Source organism: Eublepharis macularius, chromosome 17, assembly GCF_028583425.1.
Source record: "Eublepharis macularius isolate TG4126 chromosome 17, MPM_Emac_v1.0, whole genome shotgun sequence".
NCBI classification, from domain to species: domain Eukaryota; kingdom Metazoa; phylum Chordata; class Lepidosauria; order Squamata; family Eublepharidae; genus Eublepharis; species Eublepharis macularius.
Window position 1 is genome coordinate 34,750,123 of NC_072806.1, and position 25,614 is coordinate 34,775,736.

Below are 25,614 nucleotides of genomic sequence, written 5' to 3' on the forward strand. Positions count from 1 at the left end.
CCTGTGCGAGAATCGCATGGAGGAAATTGGCTCACGCTCTTTGCAAAGTTGTTTTGTTCCCGTAAAAACCAAAATAACTGATTTTGTTCAGAACGGCACTGCTAGGTTGGGATTTGTAAAATTACGTGTGATATTGAAAAAGTGGATAGAGATCCTTCTCTTTCTTTCCCGTAATGATAGGACTGGGTGTGGGGTGCGAAGGGTCACCCAGTGAAATTGATTGGCAGTAGATTCAGGAAAAGCAAATGAGTGTTGCTTCACACAGCAGATTGTAAACTTGCGGTACTCGTTGCTGGCTTCTTCCTTAAAGAAAGTATAAGATCCATTTATGGAGGCAAAAGGTCCACAGGTGAGCCTGTTAACGAAGATGGCTAAATGAACTGCGTATTTAGAGATAGTGTGAGTCTGAAATCTGTTTGCTAGGGAGCAACAGGAGGGGTGGGCCTGTATATTGTTCCTTTGGGCCTCTTGGAGGCATTGGTGAGGTGCCAGGTGCTAAAACAGAAGCACCTGATCTTGTGTCCATGGAGGTAAAGGCCTTGCTCTGATTACCGTTCTCCAGGGAGATTGGATTGGTAGCAGTAAAACCCAAGGCCTTTCCTGAATCTCTGGCGAAGGTTCTAGAGAAGGTGCATCAGAACTGAACACACAAAGCTGCATTATTCTGAATCAAAGTTGAATCAGAGTTATCTCCTCTGATCAGCAGGAGCTCACTAGTTTCTCAGGTCGGGTACTTCACATCAGAGGTCCCCAACTCCCGGTCCGTGAACCGGTACCAGTCCGTGGCCTGTTAGCCGCTGGGCCACACAGGAGGTGAGTGGCGGGTGAGCGCAGAGCTGGCTCCAGGGCTGGCGAGGTACGTGGTCGCCTATCACCCCCAGACGAGACCGTCTAGTTGCAGGAAAACAAACTCAGGGCTCCCACTGATTCTGCCTTGTGGTGAGTTGTATAATTATTTCATTATTATAATGTAATAATAGAAATAAAGTGCACAATTGTATCATTCTGAAACCACCACTCCCAGTCCGTGGAAAAATGGTCTTCCACGAAACTGGTCCCCAAAAGGTTAGGGATCGCTGCTTTACATCACGGAGTTCTTAAGTTTTTTCAACTGGAGATTCCGGGGATTGAATCTGGCACCTTCTGTATGCCAAGCAGTGGCACTTCCACAGAGCCACAGCACCTCCCGTTCTTTCTGGTTGAGGTTTAGGGAGGTTTTAGACAACCTCTCAGAATCAGTCTGTTCTGTTGCTCTTGGCTGTTCCAACAAATTCTGATGTTATAAATGCAAATGAGTTTGGGATGATGATTGTATTTCTGTAAAAGAATCAGTTGTGGTGTAAACCATCTATGGCAGGTCACAGCTAGTGGTGCCTTGTATGTTGCCCTCTGCTGGTGGGTGTAACTGCTTTTTGAGAGCCTTTTGCTGGCATTTCTGTTAAAACTCATTCAAGTAACGCTGACAGATGAATGAAAAATAGCCCTGATTAAAAATAGGCAAAAAGTTATTAACTTAGATGGGGTGGGGCGGGGAGGGGGGGGAGATGAACGGAAGACAGCGAGCGTTTATTGTGAAGCTTCAATGGCTCCATTTAAATTTGCTTAATGACCCAAGTTAACAAAAAATAAAACATAATTATAATTTTTTCACTTGTAAATAACATTTATGTTTTGGAAGGTAGAAGACTATGTTTCCCCAGCCCAGAATTACAAAGGGAATTTTTGAAAGTCACGCTAAGTTGCACTCACTTGCCATTTTTAATCAAATTTTGTTCCATTTCATTTAAACTATAAATATTCTTCCAGGGTGGCTGTTACAAATGAAGGTTAGCACAGCAGTTCTGTGGCCTGGGTTTTGTTTAATTAATTGGTTTCCTTCCCCACCTTTGTAGGGGCAGTAAATGTCCAATGTTTTTTCTCGTGTGCAGACTTGTAATAATGTCAGGCTGTGTGTGCAAAGTAAGGTGCCCTTGGGGTATTTCCAGGGCTGTGTATACTCAGCTTATTCAGGTTTTAGAGTTCTTCAATCTCAGGATTCTTTTTGTTATTTTTAGCAATGTGTAAATCTATCGTTTTCTTTTGCCTGAGCTATTCTGCCCTTGTTGTGCTATTTATTTTCCTTCTGCTAGCCATAAGGAAGGAAAAAGGGCTTCTCTAATCATGAGTTTCTGAGAGTTCAACATGATATTGCCCATACATTTTTAGGTTTGTCCTTATAATCATAAGGACTAGAAACTTCCAATTCCTTTTTCTTTTTTCTGATTGGCACATTTCCCCCCTGATTCCTTTATATGTATGCCGACTAGATTCTAGACCTCCAGCTAGTGTAGCATAGTAGTTAAGAGTATGGGCTGTGATCCAGGGAGGACACCGGTTCAGATGTCATTTCAACCACAAATTCAGTGTGGTGTAGTGGTTACAGTGTTGGACTAGGATCTAGGAGACCCAGGTTCAGAGCCCTGCTGTGCCATGGAAACACTCTGGGTAACCTCGGGCCAGTCACACTTTTTCAGCCTAACCTACCTCATAGGGTTCTTGTGAGGATAAAATGGAGGACAGGAGAACAATGTAAGCTGCTTTGGGTCATCATTGGAGAGACAGGCGGGGTATAAATGAAGTAAGCAAATTCACCAGGTGGCTCTGGGCAAGCCACTCCCAGTCCATTCCTTTAATCTTTGGCAGACTTTTTTGTTTTAAGACCTCAGATTTTTTTTTAAGCCCTCAGTGAAACAAACACAATAATATAAGGAAGAGCAGTTGGGGTAATGGACACCCCCACTCCTCCACTTGAAGCCAGCTGGGGGACCTTGGGTCAGTCACACAGCTCTCTCAGAGCTCTCTCAATCCCACCCACCTCACAGGGTGATTGTTGTGGGGATAATAATAACACATTTTGTAAACCGCTCTGAGTGGGTGTTAATTGTCCTGAAGGGCGATACATGAAGCGTATGTTGTTGTTGTTGTTATCTTTACAAGCCTTAGTGGGGTGCACTTTTTATTAAATGTCCCTATTGAGGACTGAAAGACTCAACGTGTATATTTGAAGAGAGGCCTTCCTGTACGTGCTTGACAGCAAAAGGGGAGAGAGGAAGAAAAGCTCCTTGCAGTATGTAAACACCCTTAGCATGGCTTAATCTGCATCGCTCTACCTGCTGATCCTCTTAGCTGTTGGGTCATTGCGTGTCACCGTAACCAGTCCTGGTTCCTCCCGTCCCTTAACAGGTTGTTTGTTTAAAAGTGACACAAGGCAGCCCAAGATTGCAAAGATCTCTCTCCCCCGTCTTTTGGCCCACCGGCTGCTTGTTCAGTGATGCGGGATGGCTCTTACGGGCACTTGACTGCACGTGGCTGGAAACTCTCACAGTGAATGTCAGCGCAGGCTTGCGGGTTGGTTAAAATGATGGGAATATGGTATGCTGCTGCTGCTGTGAGCCAAGGAGAATTGCCCCTTTAGGTTGGTAAGATGAAGGAGGAGAAGGGGGGAGGAGCTTGGGGATATGAGATACATGATGGCTTGTAATGTTGTTGTTGTTGTTGTTGGTGGTGGTGGTGGTGGTGGTGGTGATGATGATGATGATGATGCTTTATTATATCTGGAATGACTGGGGTCAGGGAAAGTCCTTTCAAACCAAGGTGTTGTGGGAACTGGACGTGGATGGTGTCAGCGGTTTAACACTTATCTTCTCTACCTTTTTGTTCCATGTTTACATTCAGTATAACCTATTCAGATTGTCTGGATCTGAATGGAAAATTCAAATAGAGGTTTATTCAGAGACGTTCGGCTTTAGATAAAACTTCTGAGGTGCAGATTGTTGACTTAATACAGTGCCTGTTGAAACCGAGTACCTTTCCTTTTAATCCTGCAATAAACTGATTTTCAAGGCAGAGAAAAATATAAAGTACTAAGCAGGCTTACCCTTGTGGCATGTTCAGTAACAGCTTAATCTGAATGAAAAAAATCCTACATAGACAACCAACTGGAGCGTAAAAGGCAAATTCAAGTTGGTTTTTGCTTTAGTTTTTGAGCAGAACTGCCTGTTGGCTGGTCACTGTTTTTCACTGTTTGTTTGCTATATCACTGTACATTGCTTCTACAAACGGGAAAACCATCTGTGCTAGCTCCCCACCCCACCGTGAGGGTTGAGTTTGGGTTAAGGCATTATTTAACGTATTCATTCTTTCACTTGCTCCCCACTTTTCTCCTCAGTGGAGACCCATAGTCGTTTACAATAATCTCTCCTTCTCCATTTTATCCTCCCCAAAACCCTGAGAGGTAGGTTAGGCTTGAGAGGGTGTGACTGACCCAAGGTCACCCAGCAAGCTTGCATGTCCGAATGGGGAATCAAACCTGGACCTTCCCGATCCTAGTCCATCACTCTAGCCCCTGCACCACGCTGGCTGTCACAAAACAAGCCGTTAAAACCCTTCTCAAACACTCTCACCTCCACACCATCCTGGCTGTCTTGGATGTTCCCGGTGGAAATACTCTTGTCTGAAACTGAGTCCTGGTTGGGCTGGTTGGAACTGACAGGGCGAGAGTACCAAGGACTTCAGAGAGCCATTTACTGCCTGTTTAATCCTCAGTGGGTCTGTTGATTCTGGCAAGGCTGCTCCAGAGGTGGCCGGTTTGCAAAACCAATGCTCAGAGCAACTAGGTGGTTGATGCAAAACGCAGTCTGCCGTTTCCTTGGTGCTTCAGCTTACTCAACTCTGTCCATGGTTGTGTTGCTGCTTTTGAGTAAACTTGAAAGTGGAAGAGTTGTAAACGGCGCCAGGGTAGGTGTAACTAGAAAAGCCACTGGGAATCGACCGCCTGCCTTCCCTCTGGTGCACACATCCCCCGTTCTCCCTCCAGCCTTAACAGCCTCGATGTGCTCAGGCAGTGCCAGCATTAGACGTAGTTAACAGGAACCAGGTTCTGCTGATTAGCTTTGAGCTTTTCTTTCAAATCCTGGCTAGTGTTGGGTGCTAATGCAGTGCTTTACTGTGATTCAGACTGACAGAGGAGATTGGAGGTGAGGGAGGGCCGGCTGGGGAACGAGAGGGGTTGCCCACTTGCGCCAGCTAGGAGGGAAGAGGAAAGCTGCAAGAGGTTCTTGTGCTGCTGCTTTGTTGATCCATAGTCTGGTGTGTGGTCAAGAAGGCCCTGCCTGCCCCCCAAGTCCTTTGCCACATTCAGAGTACTTTTGGGAGAGGGGGCGGCTTGTCAAGCTTTACATCCAGGGCTTGGGCGCATCTCAATGCTTCTGTCTTCCCCAGAGAGAGTTAATTCCGTCTCTTTCCACCCTCCTTGCTTTTTTTCACCATGCTTGATGGAGGAAGGGAACAGTTTGGTAGTAATAGCAAATAACAGATGACTTCTAAGCTGAGCTGAAATTTCTGGGCCTTTTGTGGGTGTTTCAGGCCCCAGAGGATGTAGAACTGGAAAATGGCATTAGCTTGCTGGGACTCTTGCAAATACCATCTCACAGATCCGCCACAGCTTAAACACCAGAGTTCGTTCCATTCCGCCTCAGGATACCACTGGAGCACAGTCTGGTCCAAGCTGAATGGATGACCTTCCATTGATGAGGGCTGGTGAAATAGAACAAGCTGTTTGTAAGTGTGGGGCCCACCATGTCTAGGCTCAAGCTTTGCCCTTCATGGGTGATGGTATGTATCTGGACTAGGTTTGGTGAGTGGGTCTGGGAGGTAATGAACATCTCACTGGTGGGGAGTTGTGAAAGAAAGCGGTCTTGAGACTCCTCTGGAAGAGGGCAACCCTGGACCAGAGTGACTTTAAATAATTCAGGTCCGAGTTTGGGATAGGAACGGCCTTGGTCACCCAGACGAACGTCCTCCTTGTTTATTCTCCTGGACCTCTGTGTAGCTTTTAATCCACATTGGCCATGGTGTCTTTCTCAAGAAGCTGATGTGGTTTTGGGGGGGAGGGAGAGCATGCTTTGGTGGTTCAGCTTTTACGTGACTGGCAGGCTTCAGAAAGTTGTGCTGTGGGACTGCTACTTGGCCCTGTAGCATTTAGGCCGAGTGGTCTTACCGGGGCCCCTCTTGATCATCTGGGGGTTTGGACTGAGGTGCCATCAATATGCAGGTGATCCCCTTTGTGTTGGAAGGGATGTGGGATTAGAGGGACATACATGCATTGTTGGTGGGATTGTGTCTATATCAAGCAGTTTTGGAGTGATGTACTTAAATATATAGAGAAAATGACAATGTATCAGTTACCTCTCCAGCCAGAGGTGATACTACTAAATGATTGGCATGATATCCCCATCCCAAAAGAAAGAAAAGCTTTAATAGCTCAATTGTTGGCAGCGGGTAAATCCGTTCTGGCAGCAGCCTGGAAGAGTGAAAACCACCCAACCATTTCCAACTGGTTGCTGAAAGTCTGGGATCTCTTTATTTTAGCCAAGTTGACTGACTACACCAAACAACGTGAAAACCCAGATTATGAATCACATTTTATTGAATTTTTGTTTCCAGTTCTGGAATTTCTGTCAACAGATAACTATACTAAACAAATTGTTAAACCTAAAGATTATTTTAATGTTCTACTTAGTTTGTAAGAGCGTCTTTATTCAAACTGTATAAATCTTTATGACGACGGAGTCATAATTTTGTATTTGCATCCATTTAGATTGCCTAAACAAATGTTAATTAGTTTCTCTGTTTCCTTATACATGACGTTGATTGTTCTGGTATCTCCTTATAATTACAATAAATACATTAAAAAAAATATATGCAGGTGATGCCCGACTCTGTTTGTCGCGAAGGTTCGTGAAAGCCCTGCACAAATGCCTGGATGTGGGCGAATTGTCCTGCACTCTGCAGTCAAGGTCAGTTCGGTTTCCTCAGAATTGTGCCGGTTGCTTGGAGCTGGACCCGCAGGGCGTGTGCTTGGTGGACTGGTTGATCCAGCAAGGTCGCCTCCCTAAACCTCAGCCTAAGTAGGCCAGCAGCTAATCTGGCTCAGCTGCACCCGCTGTCAGGTGTGGAGACTCCTTAGGTGGCCCTGTGGTTTGGCCAGGATCCGGTCAGGAAATGTTACTCTCAGAGCCCTGTTCTGAATCCAGGCTGGGATTGCGGGCTGCCGTCTAACTCTTCACCACCTTTGTGCTGCCTCAGCCGCTGTTGCTGTGAAGTGGGAGTGGGTCCTGGGGGGCTATGGGGCTGAGTTTGTGTCCAGCCCTGCAGAGGCCTGGGGGCTGTCTCAGAGGCCAGAAATGAGCGCCCCCTTTCAGGGCCTGTCGGGGTGGCCCCTGGCACTGCTGGAATGTGGACAGGGGCTGCCTTGTAACGGACTCTCTTATTTGCACCTTACCAAAGCTTCCACCATCCCAAAGGAAAGATTTATCTTTTACTCTTGGATAGCTTTCAGCAGTTAGTAAGGCCTGTCAAACAGGACTGTTCTTCGAACAAGTTCGGCTCCTCAGTGCATTATTTACAGGGTCTTTTTTGCTTTGCTCCTCTTCATCAAAGTACACAGACACCTCCTAGAGTTTATTTATTTCCTTTATTATTGGAATTACGCTCTAGTTTCTTAACGAAGCAAAATATCAAAAATATATATGGTAAGGGCTTTTTTCAGCGGGAATGCAGTGGAATGAAGTTCTAGCACCTCTTGAAAACGGTCACATGGCCGGTGGCCCTGCCCCCTCATCTCCAGACAGAGGGGAGTTTAGATTGCCCTCCGCACCGCTCCAGTGGCATGGAGGTCAATCTAAACCCCTCTCTATCTGGAGATCAGGGGGCGGGGCCACCGGCCATGTGACCATTTTCGCCGAGGGCAATTTAAACTTTAACCCCCCCCCCTTGTTCCAGCTGACCTAAAGTGATGTCATTGTGCGGTCTTTTCCACCACTGAGTTCTACCACCTCTTTTTCCAGAAAAAAAGCCCTGTATATGGTCATTAATATAAATCCATACAAAAATAGAACACAGTAATGCAATTAGAATTAGGTTTGCTAATGTTTCCTAATTAACTTTAAGTTTAAAACAATCGAAGTTTCTATGATTTGCATTAAGCGTCCCATAGCATACAGTGCAAAGATAAGATTTTCACCTAAATTCTCATGAGATTTCTTCCAATAAGAACTCTAACATGCTATCTGAATTTGCATGTTTTATAGGTTACCTTATGCAAATATCTTTTCCATGTGATAGCATAAACAAACTATGATTGGCTTGATGCTTCATTAAATATTCATAATTTCTATTGTATAACCTTCTAATTAGCCAAAAAGTGATGTTATATCCAACTTGCAAAACAAAACTGTAAATCTATGAGAAATGACAGAAAGGGTTAAATTGGTAGATCATAATAGGTCCATTCTCTGATAGAAGAACATTAATGTAGATAGAGTCCACTATTTTTCATTGGCTGTCAAAGATTAAAGCAACACCTGTTTTAGTTACCTATCATTCTGGGGAAAAACCCATAGAGACAGTTCATTCAAAGTGCAGAAGTTCACCTAGAATACAAGTGCATTGCTTTGTATTGCTTAGTATTGCTTACTGCAGTGTGCTTTAATCTATATTACTGCAACATGGCCTGCTAGAAACCTCCATCCCCTGCTCACGTACGACCAGTCCAGGCAACTGGGTTGGTCATATGTTTGCAACGAGGCCGAAGCATGCCTGAAACACTTATTCTGAGACAGCAAGCAACTTACTGAAGTTGCAGGTTAGTTTCGGTGGGTGAGGTGGCCAAAGTCTTCAGCTTGTGGCCTGGATTTTCCTTGGCCAAGCTGCTTCTGTGCGGGTCCCACCAAGCGGTGATCTCACAGCTGCCTTCCCTGGCAGCTTAGCTAGGACGGTGACACCGTTATGGAATGCCCTCGAGAGAGACTTGGGTGGTACTTTCCCTGCTGGTTATTGCAAGGCATTGCGATGTAGGCAATTTTTAGGTGGTTGAATGCTTAATATTTTATTCTTGTTGCTAGCCACCTTGAATGGCAGGTGCAGAATTTAAGGGTGTTGTTGTTGTTGTTGTTGTTGTTGTTGTTGTTGTTGTTGGTAGTGGTGGTGGTGGTGGTGGTGGTGGTGGTGGTGGTGGTGGTGGTGGTGTATTAAACATGGAGTACTTTGTATGAAAAACTTGACCAATCTGTTAAAAAGTCAAACCACCTGCCAGCAGTTCTCTAGTTGTATAACTGTTTCAATGATAATCTGTAGTTGGCTTGGATAGGAACTCAGCTAATTACTCAGCTATAGTGGATTACACTATAGTTACTCTTTTCCTACATGATTGCATGTGTGTGCACTGTCAGAACAACACGCCTGCTTGACCCAACTGCTCTCTGAAACTAGTGGATATTCTGTCCTGTCATGGTAGTAAGTCTTCTGAGTATAAATTTGCAAACTTCTTTTTTCTGACCTTGTTTTTTTTTTCAATCCCTGCGTTGACAGTTTTTCAGATAAAACCAGGGCTTTTTTTCTGGGAAAAGAGGTGGTGGAACTCAGTGAGTTGCCCTCGGAGGAAATGGTCACATGGCTGGTGGCCCCGCCCCCTGACCTCCAGACAGAGGGGAGTTTGGGCAATCCAAACTCCCCTCGGTCTGGAGATCAGGGGGCGGGGCCACCAGCCATGTGACCATTTTCAAGAGGTTCCGGAACTCCGTTCCCCCGCGTTCCCCCTGAAAAAAAGCCCTGGATAAAACAATATACCCACTTGGATTATATTAATGTAAGCAATTGGAATTACACTGGAGGGAAACCATTCAATGCAATATTAAGTGAAATATAGTCCACTGACCCCTAGAGAGATTACCATGTTGGTTAACTATGGTTAACCATTTTGGTTCATTTTCAAAATATATAAAAACAAAAAAGCATACATTTATTAGGACCAACTGAAATTAGCAGTTGTTTCCTTCACAGTAGTCTTCCATGCTGGTTGAAACCAGCATCATCTAATTTAAAGTCATTTATGTATTTGTGCTGCCTTTTCTCTGGAGAGCTCAGAGGGTCTCGTGCCCTTCTCCAGTTTTATACTCACAACCAGGGCTTTTTTTCTGGGGAAAGAGGTGGTGGAACTCAGTGGTGGAACTCAGGACTGCACAATGACATCACGTTGGGTCAGCTGGAACAAGGGGGAGTTTTTAAAAGTTTAAATAACCCTCGGCGAAAATGGTCACGTGGCCGGTGGCGGGGCCAGACGTGTTCCGCAGACATTAGAATAGTAGCAGTTGAGTGTAGAAACAAGTCACCTTCTCTTTGTGTTCTTCCTTCCTTTAATAAGTGACCGTGTGCTGCAGTTTGGGTCTGGCTCTCCATAGAGCATTTGGACAGGGGGCTGCTGTCCATGTAGAAAAATAAGAAAAACAGAGTGGCATGATACAAGCATGGTGGGCGCACTGTCTGAAGTTTGTGCTCTGATGCCCAGAGCAGCCATATTCTTTGCTTTTGGCGAAGTGCCGTAGCCTTAGGAATTCACAAAAATACAAGAACGCCTTCAAGAAGTGTTCAGATGGCCAAAGATTGTCATGTTTGTGACTTGGCTAATGGATGCGCTGCAATCTCTGGTTTGATGGGTGGTGTTTATGGAGGGAAGTGCTGCATATTGACCTCGTTGTAGTACCCAGTGTTAGTCGAGGTCAGCCCGCTGGGTGTCAGGCATGCAAACTTTGCAACCACTGCAGTGTTGCCCCCCCAGGTACATTTTTTGTTACAACCCATTGTCAAAAGAATCAGCAGAAGGGAAAAGACTATGCTGGGATGGGGGACAAACCTGCCTTTATTCTTGATGGTTCCAGGGTAGGGTGTGGGGTCCTGCAAGATATTTCCTTCCTGCTCTCAATTGTGACCAGACCCCACCGAGATCCTCATAGCTAAACTGGATGTTCTTATTTCTCGGTCTCACTAGAATTTGATGGCGGCATGTGATGGAACCCCAGGGACTCGTTCCGTGTCCCTTTTATATAAATATTGTGCCAATATATTTATTACTTGTGCTACATCTGTATATCCCACTTCAAAAACATTTTCTAAGGCGCTTTCAAAAATAATAAATGCTAACTGCAAATGGTGCCATTTTACATTACAAAGCTAAAGACCAGCTAAATCGCTGTTCAGAGGAAAGCAGAGCATGAAGAAGTATAACCGAGGAAGCTGAGCAGTTGATCCACAGCATGTAGAAATAAAAACAATTTTTAAACGTTTTTAATTGCTGCCTAATCTAAGGTGACTGGCGAACTTCAGAGAGGAAGGAGCTCCAAAGGCCGGGAGCCACTCTGTAGGAGACCCTGCCTCACCTCAGCTAGTCAGGGACCCAAAGAAGGGCCTCCTTATTGGACCAGGATCCCCATATGATTTGTATTTACATTCTGTACCCTGAGAGTTATTTTTCAACCTCTCAGTAGTTGCTTAGGGATGTGTGGCAACTCTCCTTTTGCTGGTAACCACTAGAAATGCTTTTAGTAGCACTCCCAAAGGGTGATAGTGGCCTTGCACAGTAAATTTTGGGCGCCAGAGTTGTGATGTTGCAGCATAGCTCTACTGCACCAACATTGCTCAAGTTGTGTGGTGGGGTCAGTGAAACAGATATTTCCCCCATCAATGGGACCAGCATTAGGAAGAACCTGCCTTTATTAGCCCATTCTGCATGACTTGGGCTTCCGTGGTGACCTCTACATGGGGGAAAGTGTTTCATGTTCAATAGCTGGCTTGGGAAGGTTGCCATGTTGGATTGTTGCAGGCACTGAACTGTCCTGGCCTAGCTCTGTTGCTAGTAGGTGCATCTTGTCACCCTTCTTCATTCCCAGTATTCCTCTCATCTTTCTGTGCTTCTCCATTAAAGTCTAAGGACACTAAATGCTAATGGTAGAAGCTGGAACAATGGGCAAATCTACTTGAATCCTACTATTGACAAATTCTACTCTAGGATTGTTCAAATTCTACTAGAATTGCCTCTTTCCTTTATTGTATCCCAGCACATTCCTGCTTAACGATACTTGCTTCTTCACGCGTGATCTTCCAAATATCTCCCGTTTCCCCAAACGACTTCACCCTTTCTCCCTTACTGCCCCTTATGCCTGGTGTGATGCTATCTCTCTTTTTTCAAATCCCTTGTCTAAGCCCACCTTCTGCAGGATGCTTTGGACACAAGCCCTTGGTCCCCATCTCCCACTGAATTGAGGCCAAAGCTGGGTTATTGAGATGGAATGTGTGTTTTTATCTCAGCCTGAGTGCGTGTGGGCTTTCGGGGACCACAGTTCTCTTTGTCAGATGCAGCTGGCAGGGAGAGCTGTGGTTATCGAGGGCTTATACTACATAGGAATTGTATACCTTCACTGCGGCAAACTGACTCCACACCAAAAGGAGATGTTTACATTTACAAGCAAAGGAATGTTTTGATTGCCTTCACACTAATTGCATCCTGTCTTCTTGTGATATATGTCCTGTTCTTTCCCCTCCCCTCCTCTTCTGTATTTGACCAGTTTGGATCAGGCATCTGATGAAGAGAACTTGATTCTCGAAAGCTTATGCTACAATAAAAAAAAAAAATTGGTTAGTCTTAAAGGTGCTACTGGACTCTTTTTGATTTTGCTACTACAGACTAACACGGCTAACTCCTCTGGATTTATTTGGTTTATCTCTGTTGTTTCTGTTACGGCCAATGTTAAGCCCTAAGCTCTTTCAGGCAGGGGCCTTCTAGCAGAAACTAAAACGATATCAGTAAGGAAATGGTCAGGGCTGTAGGGAGCTTTGCTTAAGAACTTGCATTATCTCTAGAGTAACTTCAGTGCGGTTACCTAGTTGCTTTTTATATTTTGATTGAGCAGTATCTGGTGGGAACTTGCTTATCTTCATCAGCCACGATCATGTATACGGTTTCATACCTTTTGAAGCTAGGTGCATGCTTTATCTTTGTTGGGTATTCTGGCAGTCATGTTTCATTTTCCAGCAAAGTTTACATTACCATACATGGGAGAGGTTGCAGTGCACAAGATCGTGGCTGACGAGGCTAAGCGGTTCCTATCAGAATGCTGCCCAATCAAAATTAATCCGAAAAGTAGCTAATGTCATCACAATGAAGCTTGCGTGTTATATTCAGATTTTTAGCACTCCTGCTGGCTTAAATTTTTACCTGGTTAATGTGATTTATCTTGGGCGAGCACTTCCTGCAGTTGTGTAGATGCATCTGCCTTCTTTCCCGTTCACTGAGTACCTCTAAAGTTTGGATGTGCCCTGTGGAAGCTCTTGTCCCGATGAACAAGGAAGTTGCTTACTAAGTTGTTTGTATTTAGGTGAATATAAGAGACTGTTTGGTGTAGTGGTTAAGAGTGGCAGAACTCTAATCTGGAGAGCCAGATTTGATTCCCCACTCCTCTGCTTGAAGCCAGCTGGGTGACCTTGAGTCAGTCACAGCTCTCTCAGAGCTCTCTCAGCCCCGCCCACCTCACAGGGTGATTGTTCTGAGGATAATAATAACACTCTTTGTAAACCACTCTCAGTGTGGCATTAAGTTGTTCTGAAGGGCAGTATATAAAGTGAATATTGTCATTATTATTATTAAATTTCCAGGGTATAAGCTTTCGAGAGTCAGAGCTTCCAAGGAAGGGAGCTCTGATTCTCAGGTACTCATGCCCTGGCTATGGACCCAAATCTACCCACCTGAAGCTGAAAACAAACTTTTGCAGGATTGAGTTTGGGAATGCATGTTTAGTAACCATTGGCACTTCCACTTAACATATACTGATGTTATTCAGCCTTCATGAAACCAGATTTTAGGTAGGATTTATTGATGAGCTGGAATTGTTTAACAGCCCCCCAAAGTTACATTAGAAATGTTTGATGTCTCCACAGTTCATACTGATTTTTTTAGTGTATTTGAAATGTTTCATTCATAATTATGTTGTTAAGTTTAGGAAATTTAGGCTCTCTATTCTTTTAATACTATTAATTTTGTATTTGGTGTTGGTACTTCTGTACACTGAACTGTAGGAGCAGCACTTTGGTGGGCGCAGAGCCCCGTGGCACACAGTGGTAAGCGGCAGTACTGCAGCCTAAGCTCTGTTCATGACCTGAGTTCGATCTGAGTGGAAACCAGGTTCAGGTAGCCAGCTCAAGGTTGACTCAGCCTTCTATCCTTCCGAGGTCGGTAAAATGAGTACCCAGTTTCCTGGGGGTAAAGTGTAGATAACTGGGGAAGGCAATGGCAAACCACCCCGTAACGAACAGTCGGCCAAGAAAACGTTGTGATGCGACGTCCCCCCATGGGTTAGTAATGACTCGGTGCTTTACCTTTACCTACTTTGGTGGGCATCTCGGGTTGCTGTGGGGCAGAGGGAGGTGGAGAAGTTGCACTTCCACCCACAGAAATCCTTCTACTTGCAGAAATCGTAGGTGGGATCCAAACAACTATATTTTATTGGTTTTCTGCTGCTTTGTCATCACCAATGGTAGCCTTTGGCCGTTTTCAGTATTTTATCTTCTTCTCCAAATTGACATGTTGCAAGAAAGCAAAAAAAGATTGTCTTCCAAACAGATTCACTGTGAAAGATGATTTTATTTATAGCACACTGGTTGTGTAACCTTACAGATTTTGTATCTCTTGTTCAGAAGAAAGTATTATTTGTTTTTGCTCTCCATTTTATGGCTATAATAAAAAAAGTAAATTAATAAAGGAAATCACATTCAATTTCATTTCCTGAAGACTCAAATGGGAGGAGTACCAGATTTGAGAGGGGACAGTGGAGGGGGAAGAAAAGGCTGAATGCTCCGTTGGAAACAGAAATTGCAGTGTTAAAAACTATCAAGTGTGCATCTTAACAGCCCCTCAAATAAGAGGCACATACAAAGAGAGACCAAGCCTGTGGCTACCTTTTATGGCTTGGCCCTGCTCCGTTTCCCATAGCCAGGGGCCCACGATGTTAGACTGAACTTTGTAGCTTTATATTTTGTCTAATAGCCGACAAGGTTGGGCTTTCACACTCCTTTTTCAAAGAGGCTATGCAAATTCTCTCTCTCTCTCTCTCTCTCTCTCTCTCTCTCTCTCTCTCTCTCACACACACACACACACACACACACATGCATATACAGACACACATAGAGTAGTGTGTATATGCAGGGCTTTTTTTCAGCTGGAACACGGTGGAACGGAGTTCCAGCACCTCTTCAAAATGGTCACATGGCTGGTGGCCCCGCCCCCAATCACCAGACAGAGAGGAGTTTAGATTGCAATCTAAACTCCCCTCTGTCTGGAGATCAGGGGGCGGGGCCACCAGCCATGTGACTATTTTCAAGAGGTTCCGGAACTCCGTTCCACTGCGTTCCAGATGAAAAAAAGCCCTGTGTATATGTATGTATATATGTATTAGCTGTTGAGGGGATTTGCAGTGGCGAAGCAGCAGACCATGCATGTATGTGTGGAGAACCACCTTCGAATCCACAGTAGGATTGCTATGCTCTACTGTGATATGCAAACAGTTTCTGTTCTCCCTTTGGTATGTGCTTGCAGGTTCCCATATTGATGATTTGGGGCCCTTTGCCCATGGCCGTAGATGGCTGGGAGTTCTTCACATGAAGCCTGAGAGAAACTGATGAGGTTTTAAAGGCTGCCTTTACTGTACATTTGCTTGTATGCTACGTACGTTTTTCTTTCCATTCGATGGTACAAACAGCCAAACTATTCCAGGATGGGAGAGCGCTCCTCAGTCACTTGTGGAACCTAGGTATAGAAATGCTTGTAGACAGGAGACCTCAGAACCATTCAAAGACTGGTTATAATTTTTTTTATTTAAACAATAAACCGTAAGCATAAAAGATAATAAAAAACACAACAGTCTAAAAAACTATACTAACAGTACATACAAACATGAAAAACAAACCGGATGCAACTAATAATAATAAAAGAAAATACAACTTAGAAAGGTATGAAAAAGAGGGGAAAAAGTAGAAAAGAAACTAAACTACAAGTTGAGTTCTGATTTTATCCATGACAAATATATAGTTTTCCAAGTCTCACTTATTCTATGTCATATTTAAGAGCCCTCTTTTTTCTATTGTTCATGATTCTTAATCCATAAATCCAGATATCATCAAATCATTATTATCTATTTCTTGTAAAAACTCGACAAGGTTTCCATTCAGCCAAAAATGTAGAAAATGCCTTTTCTCTAATTTCTCTAAAATTCAAATTAAAGTTAAAATTAAATCAAGAACCATTCAAAGACTGATGCCTTGCAAGGCCCAAATTTCCACTTGCTAGGCTTGTTCTACCGCTCTCTTTTCACAGGCCTCTCCTTCTTCGCTGCCTCTCCTTCATAGCATCAGTTGTTCAGATTGTGGCTTCTTGTGATTGTGGCTTCCCCTGGCCCAGCTCAGCTTGCCAGTGAAAGATCTGGACTTGTGGAGTAGCTCTATGCTTGCTCCTTGCAGAAGATGTCTGCCTCTCCCATGCCTGATGGGTAATACGGTTTCAGCGCTCCCTTTCAGTTGGCTAACTTTGATCATTCTGGTTTTACACAGTGGAAGAATCGGATATCATTGATCTTGAGAAACGATATTGGCTCCTGAAAGCTCAGTCAAGGACGGGACGCTTTGATCTGGAAACGTTTGGCCCTTTGGTTTCTCCTCCCATCCATCCAACTCTGGGCGAAGGTATGAAAAATTCATGGTGTTATCTCTTTCTAAATTGTAGTTGGGAGGAGGAGATCATTTCCATCTTGAAAGCTCAGTGTGGATAATCCGTTTGAAGGGGTGTCGGTCATTAGTCCAACACAGGAAAGTTCGGTCTGTCCATTTAGAATTGGGATTTCTCTTTTCAAAAAAAGGAAGATCTGGATGGACTGGGAGGCACCTTATCCTTTCTCTGGAGAGACCGTCTTCCTCCTGGCTCCACAGGGAACAAGCGCAGGCAGCTCTCTGTTTGTGGAGGATGTGTTATTAAAAGCATGTTCACTATAGGAAGCTGCTGCAGGGGAGGAGGGAGTGAGGGGGAGCAGACTGGCCAAGGATGGGGAAAAAATCCCCATTTATTGGAACGTGGAAGAGATGGTGTTATAGTAAGCTAACAGTGCTGAAGACAGGACATTTCTCTGGGATGGTTCATGGATGCAGCTTGCTTTGCTCCCCATCTGAGTTCATTTCTTTCCTTCTTTCTTTCTCTCTCTCTCTCTCTCTCTCTCACGCACACACATACAGGTTATCTCATCAAAATGGTTAAGTTATAATGGGAAGGGATAACTGGTTGCATGACAGGTGTCAGGGAAGACCCTGTTTTTGCTCCCCTGGTTTTCTGCTCGTGTGTGATTTGAGGGATGGGCACGGAAGTTGCAAGCTCGGAATTTCGTCAGCCGCGAGCTAGCATTTGACTGAATGTGGGGCACGTGCACATATTCTCTGCTTTCGGGGCTGAGCTCAACATTTGCCAATGCTTCCCTCATTTGCAGGTCTGTTCAATGCCTTTGATGAAAACCGTGACAACCACATAGACTTCAAAGAAATCTCCTGTGGGCTGTCGGCCTGCTGCAGGGGACCGCTGGCAGAAAGGCAAAAATGTGAGTGTGTGCTGCCGATTGTTCAGGGGCCTCTTCACAAACCATCTGTTTAGGGGCACACCTAAGTTGTATTAACCCTTTTAAGCCCTCCGCAGCCTTGGATCTCTGCGGCACCATCTCTCCCATCACCAATGAAGGTGAATTAATTCACCAGTTAAGGTTGTCATCTTGGGATCTCGAATCAGGACCTGTGCAGTGCCGGTTCCATAGCTGTAGAGCCTAAAGGCCTGGACGAAACATCCATTGGAATGAGATGGTTGAATCTGGAGGTTCTAGAGTGGAATGTATCACTTCAGACTGCAGGTGAAGAAAGCCCTTTTTGAATCTTTATGTAAGTGAACCCCTGTAATTAAAAATCACCACACCAGGAAAGAAAGTTCTACTCTACCTTGCCGTGTGCTGTGCTGGTTTCCTTCTTGCAGGGATGTTTTTGCTCACGGGAGCATTCAGGAATTGCTTCCCCCACTGCCAGTCTGAAGTGGTACAATCCCTTCCTCCATCATATGATTCTGTTGCTTCACTCTGTTGCATGGCCTGTCTCAGGCTTTCATAAGTACTCGCTGGCTGATGATGGAATTCATCAATGGGGTTATCATCTGGCAGTGCGATTTCTGTAGCTGTACTGGCTTTTATTGCTTTTATGGCATTTTAGCCAATTGATAGATTGGAAGAATGTTGCACTCCACTTAGAGAAATGTGCTAAAGGCATTGAACAGTGCCAAGTGTGAATGCAACCAACATGTGTTTGCAGACATGTGCATTATATGTCTTTGGAGAACTAGAATCGGCTGCAGCATCTTACCAAACATACAGTCAGTGGCAAATCCAGCGCTGACCTGCTTAATGTCTGAAGCAGCGCTTGGCTTTTTCATTAAACAGAATCTATCAGTCTGCTTTTATCGATTTTTAAAAGTCATCTTTTCTTCTCTCTAACCTTCCTTCACTTAAGGGTGCAGAACTCCAGAAAATGTGGTCTTGTGTGACATTTAAATATGAAGGCTTCTTAATACTAATTCCTGATCAAGCCTAGGCTCTATTAATTCAATATATTATTGTGATTTACTTTCTCATTTTATGCCAATTATAATCAGTTCTGTATATTGGATTTCCCTGTTTGTTAGTAGCCGGGTGTGTATTTGGCTGGATTTTAATTTTTCTCTGTTAAAATATTCATGAACACAAACTGTTTGCACTGTTTTATGATGCTGATGCCTGCACTCATGTATATTTAGAACAGGAGATTTTTTCTGTGCTGGAAAAACAAATGTTTGCTTTTTAGACATTTAGAGCAAAATGGAGTATTTTGTTTCTCCATTCTCTTTTTCTCTGTTTGCATCTCCTCTTTCACCAGATAGCTTCCTTCTCTAAAGCCTTTCAGAGGAGCTTCTCTTCACAAAAGCCTGTCTGTGTGTATCTCTGTTGTTCTCCCATTTCTATTCCCTGTCAATTAAGGGGTTAACCATAACGTAAAACAAAAAACAGTCAAAGTGCAGGTAAACATCGACCAGGGCCAGGGCCTTTTCGGTCCTGGCCCCAGTCTGGTGGAGCGCTCTGTCCAATGAGACTAGGGCCCAGCAGGACTTGTTATCCTTCCGCCAGGCCTGTAAGACAGAGCTGTTCCGCCAGGCATATAGCTGATGCTGGGCGAAGCCCCCCTGTTTGGTCGAGTATGGGTTGTGCCCTCCCCACTGGTAACATCCTCCATCTGTTGAATATTCCCTAATGCTCTGGTGCTGACTGAAGAGTTGTGCCCTGTGCATATGCATAGTGCATTTTATTGTGCCACTGTGTGTATGCGTGCGTGTGTATTTTAATCTTCGGATGTTTTATAATCGATAGTTTTAAACCGTATGAATTATTTGATGCAATTTTAAATTTGTGTGCACGTTGTGATCCTCCCTGAGCCTGCTGGCGTGGGGAGGGTGGAATATAAATCTAATCCATTAAATTAAATTAAACAGCAGTGAAACAATCCGCCAGACATGGAACCAAAAGCATTGAGTTGAATTACACTGACAGTTTTGACTCGTTCAGACTCCTCGTAACAAGGGAGCTGAGCCAATCTCTGTCGGGGGAGAATTCCACAGGCTGTGCACCACCAGTGAAAGGGCCAAACCTTGTCCAGGCACCTGCAGCATTTCAGGGGATGGGGGGGGGCACAAAGCAAGACCTAAGTGAGGGGGTGGGTTCACTTCCTGCTTCCCATCTGCACTAATGAACTTCTGAGCACCTATCCTATCAGTTGTGTGGATTGTGTGGTCTTCAAGAATTACTTAAATTTTGTATTAGAAAGTCCAGAAGGGCAGTGTTAACGATTTTGTTGTTTAAATCTTGCTTTTGGACCTTTATTGCACCTCCTTCTTTCGTTGCCTTAAACTTTTACCTCAGGAGCACCCTGGTCACGCAACCAACACTCCTTTTATTTCCATGCACACACAGTTTCACGTGTTCTTTACTTGACCCGGGCTTATACCTCGAGAACACTTTCTTACTACTTAACACCCATATGTGGAGTTTTGCCCTGTTTGTGTGATCTATATATTGCTGCCTCCCTGACTTCCTCAAAAGGTTTTCGCTGCCCCTCCTCTCATCCACCGAGACACAGATTCACCCAGGCTTTCCCACACAACTCACCTGACCTAGACAGAGTAAATATTTCATTTCTTTATTTACGGTCATTTGACCAATCATGTAACACCATTGCACTAAAAAGAAAATTCAAAGCATAAAATATAACAAATAAAATATTTGTAGTTAAGATCTAGTTACAGTCAGGGCTTTTTTTTCCGGGAAAAGAGGTGGTGGAACTCAGTGGGTTGCCCTCATATTATAAATTATAAATTATTTATATGTTATATATATAAATAATCAGGGCTTTTTTTCTGGGAAAAGAGGTGGTGGAACTCAGTGGGTTGCCCTCGGAGAAAATGGTCACATGGCTGGTGGCCCCGCCCCCTGATCTCCAGACAGAGGGGAGTTGAGATTGCCCTCGCAGAGGGCAATCTCAACTCCCCTCTGTCTGGAGATCAGGGGGCGGGGCCACCAGCCATGTGACCATTTTCAAGAGGTGCTGGAACTCCGTTCCCCCGCGTTCCAGCTGAAAAAAAGTTCTGGTTACAGTACGATATGATTTCTGAGACCTGAATATCACCAAACAGTATCTGGCTCCTTGATAGGTAATCTTGACATTCTTATCAGAGAGAAGGTAATGAAGTCTAGCTTTTTCAGCGAAACCAGACATTTTACCTAATAATGCTATAATCATTTCATCATGTGCTTCCTTATAATATGGGCAACTAAAAAACATATGATCTATAGTTTCCACCTCCCTTAATGGACAAGAACAAAGACTTTCCAGATAAAGGATTCTGTTATATCTGCCTTTCTGAATAAATACTTTCTCTGAGATACAGACAGACAGCTCAGGCTCCATGCAGTTTGCCTGACTTTAGCCGGGATGAATACGTCCTTTCAGCACACTGACTAAAAACTGCGGTTCCCTAGGTATAGCTACCATTTAATAACAGCACACTCCATTCACCCATCCAGCTCCCCTCTTCCTTTCCTCAGAGGTGTGCATTTAAAGCCAGAGTAACAAATATTAAAAACCCTACGTTGACCAGCAGAAAGAACTTATTTACCTGCAAAATATTACAGGCAAGATTATCGTTTTTTGTTAAATATTGATAGTTTGATATTATATCAGAAAGTTGTGACTGGAAAAAAATTCTGTTTAACTTAATACCTGAAAAATATCAATACTTTCCCAAACTAAGTGAAAATGAAAATGATGCCCTTTCCAAAACTACAGAATGAAAATTAAAACGTATTTAAGATACATGCATGTAGCAGGAGGGATAGGAAGTGCGTCCAGCTGGTCATTGGCATTCTGGCTCTTTAAAGGGATGCTGTTTCAGTGCAGACCCTGGACTCTAGATTTTGGAGACAAGATCAGTCACCCATTGAAACAGTGGCCCTTTAAAGTTTACAGGGTCGATGCACCACTGCCTGCAGAACAGGAGAAGGGCCTTCTGACCCAGTTCCAGGTATTTCTGGTATTTATTGAGAATGAAGTATCAGAATTGGGAAATATTGGCCATGCCTTCCATAGTATTGGATATTGCTGATCCCATCCCAGACGTTTTATTGGGTTGGCAGTATCCAGTTGCACACCTCTAACTGTAACTTCATGAGGCAGGGAGCTCCTAGAGGATGGTATGAGGTTCCCTGCTCATGGCTGATAGTGGCCTAGCTTGTTGGCCTCAAGTTTGTGTTGACCCCTGCAGTTCAAGGGGCTGGAACGTCCCTCATCAAGCCCTAAACAAATGTCCAGGGTGCTTTAGGGAATGGCTACTGCCAGGTGGCCCTTCCTGTATGCTTTAATCAGCTTATCAAGATGTTACCCAAGAGTGTCACATCCTTACGCAGCCAGGCAAGTGACCACGTGGAGCAGGAATTTCTCCGTGGTGGCTCCCCATCCTTGGGAACTCCCAGTAAGACCAGTCAGGTTCAGTCCTTGTTGGGTTTTACCCAACAAGGTCTGTTGTGTGATTTATTCTTTTAAATTCAGAACTAACTTGCCTATCTTGCATCCACTATTTCAGAGCAGCGCAGATTCTTTAATTCTGGTATTTTTTTATTCATTTGTTTGCATTTTACTGTTCTAGCATGTTGACCGTCTTGAGAGCCTGGCATATAAACAAAAAATAATGGCATGGGCCCTCTTTCCTGTGGGTGGAACGGTGCTTGAAGGAGTGAACTTTCTGCCTCCGCCCCTTGCAGCAGCCTGCTGTGCCCTCTGGATTGGCTGGCTCTGGGGCTGGTGAACTTCTGGGAACAATACGGGGGGCAAAGAGTGACAAAGCCATACCTAGGATCCGGGCCCATATTGGCCCTCTGTCCGCATTGGTCCAGAGGAGTTAGCCGTGTTAGTCTGCAGTAGCAAAATAGCAAAGAGTCCAGCAGCACCTTTAAGACTAACCAACTTTATTGCAGCGTAAGCTTTCGAGAGCTACAGCTTTCTTCATCAGATGCATCTGACAAAGAGAGCTGTAGCTCTTGAAAGCTTATGCTGCAATAAAGTTGGTTAGTTTGCTATTTTGTCCTCATTGATAAACGGTACTGTGGTCCATACCTTCCTTCTGGACCTGAGGGCACCGCCTCTCTCCCCATCTCTTTCTTTCTGCCTAGAGAGGGACCTGGGAAGAATTTCCTCTGCATCCATAGCCCATCCTTGCGGCCCCCAATCTGGTGTGATCCTTGTTGTGCCCCAAAGAAGCACCAGCCAGGCAGGCACTGGTATTTCAGAGATCTACAGTCTGGCTCCCTTTTGTCCACTGGATGTTCAGGTCTTCTTCCTAATTCTCACAATCAATAAATCACTGGTTTATGCGGTTGAATTTTGTGTTACTTTATGGAATTATATGTTAGTGGTGGTGGTTGGATTTCTGATCAGCTCTCAGGTGGGAAGACAGAAAATAAAATCGAAATGCATTTGCCAGTGAATGATTAAATACCTTGTTTATCCACTGGCCATATAGCAACTGGCTGGTAAACAGCTGGCACGCATACAGCAAAACATCCTTTCTGTAATCAGCAAAGAGTCTAACGTGACCAGATGTGGCCCACCATAAAAAATCAAACAAAGCAAGTATAACAGTGTTGTCAGCTTTGTGTCAGCTGTACCTTTTAAAATACAAATCTGTCACTGTTACATTAAAAATAAAACATGTCGCTAGTTTTAACATCAGATTATGAACAGTACAGAGCGAGCCACCATTAAAGTCCAAAGGTGAATATTTGTCAGTTGATCTCAGAGCGATTAGTTAGGAGCTGTTTCAAATAATCCCGCAGTCCAAAAATCAGTCGGGTTTGAATGGCCTTGAATGACCCTGGCTGTGTTATATTTGCAAAGTCCAGCAGTGGATGAAAATGCTAACTTGTAGTTTGTCCTGAGACTATGATGCCCAGATGTTGCCACCTGTCCACCAGCACATGATGATGTTGCCATTATTTTGCACTATCAAGTGTTCAGAGTGCTTCAGGTATATGGTATCTTCTAGTGATTCTTACCACAACCCTGTAAGGTGGGTCGGTCTTAGTGTCACCAAATTGCAGATGATCAGACTGAGCCTGAGGGACTCTGATTTGCCTCAGTCCACTGCATAGAGAGCCAGTTTGATGCAGTGGTTAAGAGCACAGGATTCTAATCTGGAGAACCGGGTTTGATTCCCCACGCCTCCACTTGAAGCCAGCTGGGTGACCGTGGGTCAGTCACAGCTCTCTCAGAGCTCTCTCAGCCCCACCCACCTCACAGGGTGATTATTGTTGTGGGGATAATATAACATACTTTGTAAACTGCTCTGAGTGGGTGTTAAGTCATCCTGAAGGGTGGTATATAAATCAAATGTTATTATTATTTATATTATTGTTATTCATGGCAGAGGCAAGATCCAAACCAGGGATTTCTTAATTCATACCTTGGTTTCATAGCCAGCATGCTACAGCAGGGTTCAGGAACTGGTAAATTCATCTTTTATTTTCTTTTTTAGATGCCCAGGGTCTATTTGTTTATTTTAGTGTATAACTTTCAAGGAAGTTTCAGACAGTAAAATGGGCAAAGCCTCCCACCGCCAGAATACTTGAAGCATCATGAAGCCAGTAGAGGGCAATGCAATCACAACTAGTATTGGTAGAAATGAATCCCAAATTATCCTCTAGCACATCTGTGCCAAAGATGAATACTTAAAAATCTGAAGAGCCCAAGCCTGTGTTGCATGTACATGATTACACATAAGCACACCTCTTAAGCTGGGGTGACTATGTATGGCCAGGGCTTTTTTTCAGAAGGAACGCGGTGGGACGGAGTTCCGGCACCTCTTGAAAATGGTCACATGGCCGGTGGCCCCGCCCCCTGATCTCCAGACAGAGGGGAGTTGCGATTGCCCTCCGCGCCGCTCCCCTCTGTCTGGAGATCAGGGGGCGGGGCCACCGGCCATGTGACCGTTTTCGCCGAGGGCAATTTAAACTTTAAAAAACTCCCCCCTTATTCCAGCTGACCCAAAGTAACGTCATTGTGCGTTCCTGAGTCCCACTACCTCTTTTCCCAGAAGAAAAGCCCTGTGTAGGGCATTGAACATTCTCCTGCGGTGACTGCATGCTGTGAGTCTAGCTCACAGAATAATCTTGCTTCTCTCCTCTCTCTCAGTTTGCTTCAAGGTTTTCGATGTTGATCGTGACGGGGTTTTATCTCGTGTTGAGCTTGAGGAAATGATGGTTGCCCTTTTGGAAGTCTGGAAGGATAACCGTACAGATGACATTTCTGTAAGCTGCATTTAAAGTGATTTGTTTCATTTGTAAGAACCAAGGCCACGAGCAAACTCGGAATCATATATTTTAAGATATTTTAGTCTCATGCAGAGTGAACGGCCCTTTTACCAAGTGCTGATCGGAGTTTGGTGGCAACCTGATTGTTGAGGCTCGTTGTAAACTGACAGATTATCCAGAAACGTTGTAGAATCAGAATATTTCTGCTTTGTATGTAGGCATGACTCATTCTTGAAACCGTCAGCTATGTATTATCTTTCTTCTTCTCTTTCCAAGGAGCTGCACATGAGTCCGCCTGACATTGTAGAGAGTGTCTTGAAGACTCATGACACCACCAAGGTAGGAGACTTCTTGTGTGCTTTCTCCTGTTCATCACATGGCTGAAGAACCATCTGTTCTTTCAACTGTGTTTTTGTGGTTCAGATACAAGTGAAACGCTTGAGTGTCAGAGAAGCCAGCAGGCAGGGTCATCATGTATGGAGCCAGTTTGGTGTAGTAGTTAAGAGCGGCAGGACCGGGTTTGATTCCCCACTCCTCTGCTTGAAGCCAGAGCTGGGTGATCTTGGGTCAGTCACAGCTCTCTCAGAGCTCTCTCAGCCCCACCCACATCACAGGGTGATTGTCGTGAGGACAATAAGAACACACTTTGTAAACCGCTCTGAATGTGCCATTAAGTTGTCCTGAAGATGTTATATAAATCAAATGTAAAATCAAATGAAACGTTTTATTGAATTCTAAGACCACGAGTTTGGATCTGCTGCCTCATCTCTGCACGTTCCGTTTCCTA

The 25,614-nt window shown here is 44.4% G+C and overlaps 1 protein-coding gene across 6 annotated transcripts in view; it reads left to right on the forward strand.

Annotated features, from left to right (window-relative positions):
• USP32 (ubiquitin specific peptidase 32) overlaps positions 1 to 25,614 on the forward strand; it is a 190,444-nt gene that overhangs the window by 95,345 nt on the left and 69,485 nt on the right. For all 6 annotated transcript variants that reach the window (XM_055001294.1, XM_055001295.1, XM_055001297.1 and 3 more), the window contains 4 exons: positions 16,471 to 16,602; positions 17,394 to 17,501; positions 24,709 to 24,824; positions 25,104 to 25,166. In XM_055001294.1, the coding sequence (XP_054857269.1) occupies positions 16,471 to 16,602; positions 17,394 to 17,501; positions 24,709 to 24,824; positions 25,104 to 25,166 (419 nt within the window). The remainder of the gene's footprint in view (positions 1 to 16,470; positions 16,603 to 17,393; positions 17,502 to 24,708; positions 24,825 to 25,103; positions 25,167 to 25,614) is intronic.